Source organism: Carlito syrichta, unplaced genomic scaffold, assembly GCF_000164805.1.
Source record: "Carlito syrichta isolate Samal-C Ts95f unplaced genomic scaffold, Tarsius_syrichta-2.0.1 Scaffold289187, whole genome shotgun sequence".
Classification (NCBI taxonomy): Eukaryota; Metazoa; Chordata; class Mammalia; order Primates; family Tarsiidae; genus Carlito; species Carlito syrichta.
In genome coordinates this window covers 268,213-273,315 of record NW_007233283.1, presented here as the reverse complement: position 1 = coordinate 273,315, position 5,103 = coordinate 268,213, and the positions used below count along the sequence as shown (strand labels likewise).

The 5,103-nt window shown below is 56.9% G+C and overlaps 1 protein-coding gene across 1 annotated transcript in view; it reads right to left on the bottom strand.

Annotated features, from left to right (window-relative positions):
• Window positions 1–5,103, bottom strand: part of PEPD (peptidase D) — a 119,585-nt gene that overhangs the window by 92,758 nt on the left and 21,724 nt on the right. Inside the window, exon 7 of the mRNA XM_021710482.1 lies at window positions 4,639–4,700. Coding sequence (XP_021566157.1) covers window positions 4,639–4,700 — 62 coding nt within the window. The remainder of the gene's footprint in view (window positions 1–4,638; window positions 4,701–5,103) is intronic.

Sequence of the window (5,103 nt, the reverse complement as noted above, 5' to 3'; positions counted from 1 at the left end):
CTGAGGCGGAAGGATCGCCGGAGCCCAGCAGGTCGAGGCTGCGGTGGCCAGGAGCGGCCACTGCACTCCAGTCTGGGCGACCGAGTGAGGACTCCAACTCAAAAAAAAAAACACAAAAAAACAAAAAAACCCCACTCAGATTGCCCTTGTTTTTGCCTCTGTGCTGGTTAGCATTTTCTACAATGAGCAGGTATTAATTATGTAAAAATATCAGCAAAACCCCACCAGTGCCTGAGAGGGTGGGAGGGCCCTGGCAGCAGAGGGTAATTTCTTGGTGGGCTCTAACTGTGGGCCAGGGGCTGAAACGGAGAGCAGCTTGGACCCAACCCCGACCCCATCCCAGGTTCCAGGCTCTGCCTTCCTTCCTGAAGCTTCCACTCCACCCTCCCTCCGCATGGGGATTGGGTCAGGTTCTTGCCTCTTCAGGGTCCCTCTCACAGAAATTTCCATGGACCACACTAGAAGCCCTGTCCAAAAAACTAGCCTGATATGCAAGTTAACAGTCATCAGAAAGCCATGGTCCCCAAAGCACAAAATGGCATTTTGCTGTAATCGTCAAGCTTTAATCATGTCCCTCTACTTCCTGGGTTTTAAAATTCACATCTTCGAATATTAATATTCCTGCATTAACAACCCCCAAATTCAGCATTTCATCTTTACTTACTTAAACGGAATTAATTTGTAACCAATTGTCTTCAAGTATGCAAGGCAATCTAAGTAAATGCCAAAAGATAAGAAATATGCTTATCCTGAATAACCAGCTGATGTAAAATATCGACCATATTTCTTTCTCAAACAACGGCAAGAAACAGAGTCCTTGTAACTCACTACCCTGGCCCAGGGCTCCTGAGCACAGATTCGACCTGTTTGGAAGGGAGCTGTCTCATGCCAGAAAGGGACCCCCATGAAGCCATGTAAACTTGATGGATGGGCGGCCCTCAGCTCAGGCCACCTGTCCCTCCAACCCCCGCCACCGGCTCCGACCATGCCTCTCCCATCATAGTCAGTCTCCCACTCTCAGGAAAATGTGCACTGACGTCTACCTCCTCGGGTGCTCACAACGATCTCTCATGTCTGACTCTGCTCCCAGCCTGTGGGACCCAAGGGCCCCAGGTGCCCACCACCCACAGGAAGAAGTCTCAAGTCCTCTTGCCTGCAGGGCTCGCCTTCTCATCTCAGTTTCCCCTTGCGCCCCAGCCTACAAACCAGCCCCCTGCCCGCCCTTGCCAGGACCTGGCCACAAGTGCCTGGCCCCACCCACAAGTGGGTGTATCCCAGGCTCTTGCCAGAGCCCACAGCAGGATCTGCTCCCTCCAAACTTTCTGTGGGACTTTCCTGGCTCCAGTCGGGCCTTACAATCTGGGTCAGACCCCAAACTCAGCACGATGTCCACAGACTGTCCCTTTTTGCTCCCTCTGCCCTACTGTGATCACACCGAGTCACATCCCTTGGTGAGCCAGAAGCCCCAGGCCACGGGGAGATCCCCTCAGCCTCTCAGGCCTTGTGTCTGTCTCCCACCCTCAGCCCATCTCTGCCTCCCTGTCCCCTACTGGCCCCAGCACTGTGGGACCCCGCACACGCCTGCTAATCCGGGGAGGCCGAGGAAAGTCTGAGACCGAGATTGGACCCAAGTGGGACAGACCCCGGGGCAGACAAACCAGGAGCTACACCTGGAGAGGTCACATGCTGACTGTCCAGCTGGAGCGGGGCCCAGAAGTCCAGGATGGGCAAATAGCCAAGGCCACAAGCTCCCTCCTCCCTGAAGGCTAAGGGATAAAGGGGGTCTGGCGTGACCGATCAGGACAAACCAAGAGGCCAAGCCTGAATTTCTGATAAAGCAGGAGGTTAGTCGGAGCCCCCAGATGGGAGGTGCTTCAAAGATTCTTCAAAGGGTCAAAAACTGCAACTCCAGGAATCAGGAGCTTCGTTAGAGCATGAGAGGTGGCTGGGGCTGGAAGCAGTTGAGTGCTGGAAAGTAGGACGACAGTGAGATTCATCTTGCTTGGGAAACAGACTATTATTATCCACAGCAAACAGCTGGAGACGCACCAGCAGGAAGGTGCAGGCAGCTGGTGAGCCGCAGTGGCCCTTGAGGACAAGGTCTCTGCCCAGCTCAGCACCGAGGTGTTGGCAGCCTGGGTGGGCGGGAGGCAGCGGGATGCACTGCACCTGGACCCCAGGAATGAGGACAAGACTTTATCCAGGGAAGGGACTGAGGAGCAGCTGGAGGCAGAGGCCGGGCCCCAGGCCAGTGGCCACCAGGGTTAGGAGCACCTGGCTGAAGGCTCTTGCCACATTGAAGCAACCCCTGGAGTGAGGCCCAGAGGGAAGAGACATGGAAGGGACAAGGTCTCTAGAGGACAGGGAGGAAAGGGAGTACCACAAGCAGGCCAGAGAGACAGGTGCGAGGGCTCTCATCTGCAGCATGAGGTCCAAGAGTCCTGTCAAATCCAGCCCTTCTGGGGAGGATCTGACTCAGGAAGGATGGCCATGAAACTGGGTTACATTCCTCTCTTTCCCTAATTGTAAAGAGACTCCAGGTCAAACCTCAGTCAACAGCCCGACACGTGGGTGTGGAGGCGAATCCACCAGCACCTGGCATGGGGAGTCTTTCAGCTCAGCTCACCAGCTGAGGGATTTGGGGAGCACCCCACAGTCAGTCCCCATCTGGACTGGTTCAGGAGTTGGAGAGGCATCAGCCCTGTGCTTGGGGGGATTCCGGAGTTCCCCGAAGGGTCTCCAAATGCTCACTGGATAGGGGTAGCGCTCTGCAGAGCACCGTCTCCTCTAGACTCCTGGCAGGAGCCAAGGAGACTCAAGGGAGCAACAGGGGCTGGGGCTGGAGTCTGCTTCCTGGAGGCAGAAGTCGGAATTCACAGCAGGGAATCCTCTCAAGGGGGTGTGACGAGGCCTCTGCTTCCTGCCACCCACGGGCAGGGACAACATCCCTGGCACAGCCCAGGACCCCACTTGCCTCTCTTGGGGAAACCTTGCAGAGCACCCAGCAGAGCTCTGCTTCAAAGGCCACACCCTGAGCTCCCCCCTGGAACCATGCCTGCCACATATCCACCAGACGTGAGCGGGGGTCTCAGCAGTCTCTGGAGCAGTGACCTCTGGAGGGGCAAGCAAAGGCCTCACAGCCAAGAAGCCCTAAGGCTCACTGACATCCAGAAATCGTATAATCGGCAATCCTGGAGTACACCTGGCCCACACATGGGGAGGCCCGGAGGGGCAGCGAGATTTGTCTGGAGTTTGCTGTGGGCAATCATTCACTGAGCACCAGCTGTGTGCCAAGCCCTGGGTAAATGTGATCTCCTTTAGTGCCCGCAACAAGCTCAAACAGCACCACGTTACGTTACACATGCCCCAGCAGGAGGGTGCTGCTTTCCCTGGTCACAGAGCTGGTCAGTGAGACTGCCACCAAGGCTCCCTCCTCCTGGCTCAGGGCCCTCCCCACAAGGCAGACACCCAAGCCAAGGCCATAAGACATTCTGTGGTGTAGTCGAGGAAGGTGAGCATGGCACTGGAGCACCAGGACCTAGCAGGGCTGGCAGAACATGGGAGCGCCAGCCCAGGACAGCGGCTGGGGACAGATAATAGCTCTCCAGCATTCCAACGAGGGCACCCATCACTGCCGGGCGTGGGAGGCAGGGCCGCTTTGGGCAAAACTCCCAAGAGGGTGTGGACATTTGTGCAGCAAAAAGAAGCAAACTTGATACCCACTCCCCCTGCCCCACCACTCTTAGCATAGAAAGAAGTGATACATATTTATGAGCTCATAATCCTTCCTAATCACCCCTATATCACACATACACACAGATTCCAGCGGCTCGGGCTCATGCATAATTATAAGGCACGTCCGCTGTGCCTGCCTTGGTCCAAAGGACAAGAGGACACAGGGGCTGCAGAGCATGTGTGGTGGGGAGGAGGCTGCGGATCCAGGTCTAGGAGCTTGGGTCAGGATCTGCCACCATTCAAGCTCAGCAGCCTCAAGTGGCAGGAGCCTTGTCTGCTGAGGAATCAGTCCAGCAAGGCAGGCCCACAGACCCCCAGGCCAGTCACCAGCCAGCCCAAGGACACATCCACAGCTGGCAGGAGGCTTGGTCCGGGGGTCACGGGTGAGGGGTGACAAGCAGGAGGGTGCTGCTTTCCCTGGACTGCCCCCATGCCTGGAGAGGATGAGGAAGGGGAACCCCTTCCCAAGCAGGGTTTGGAGGCTCAGCCTGGAGCTCAGCTGGGAGTGAGGGCAGGTAAGGGGGACCGACCTGGGACTGGAACAGCACGGGACCTGGGTGAATTGGTGAGAGTCAGGCTGGAAGAGGTTGGTAGCCAGGACTAGGGGGAGGGGGCTGTAAGGTGAAGGGTGTCACAAGCAGATCTCCAGGGAGAAAACAGTCACCCTTGCCCCTGTGTGGCGACCAGGGCTCCCAAGCACTTTCCCTATGGAGCAAACAGAGAAGGGGACCCCCCCGGAAAGAAAACGTCGAGATGATTTCAGGCAAATTATTTTTCTAAACCTTTCCCCAAAATGCCCAAGCTCCTATTTAGAATTCTCCTGTTTGCGTATCTCATGTCTCATTGGTAGACCGGGAAAAACCTGCAGGCGAAGGTGGAGAGTCCCCAGGGCCCAGGACTCACTGGCTGATGCCCTCGAAGGAGGCCTCCCTGCAGACATTGCCGCTGTCCGTGTTGACACCGCGCTGCGGAGAGAGAGGGAGCGTGAGAACCCACAGCCTGCACCAGAGGCCCCGCCCACCAGCCAGGCTCAGGGCCCTCCACCCTAGTCTGGCAAGCCACCCCCTCCTACTCTTCCCTGACAAAAGAGCCACCCATCCAGGTAACTCCATGCTGGGTCCCAACACAAGGGGAGGCCTCCTTTCTCTGCTGCAGCTTGCCAAGTAGAGAAAGCAGGGCCCACAAACCCTGCAGCATCCCAGGTGCACAATAAGGCCCCCTCTGGACTGGCCAGAGCACTTTGCAGACACCAGCCAGACTGCTCAGGCACAGGTTGGGGCTGGGTGAGACGAGCATGGACCTGGGACCACCCCCACCACAGATATGCTCCGCCCAGGCTGGCCAGACCTCATCTCTCTTTTTGGGGGC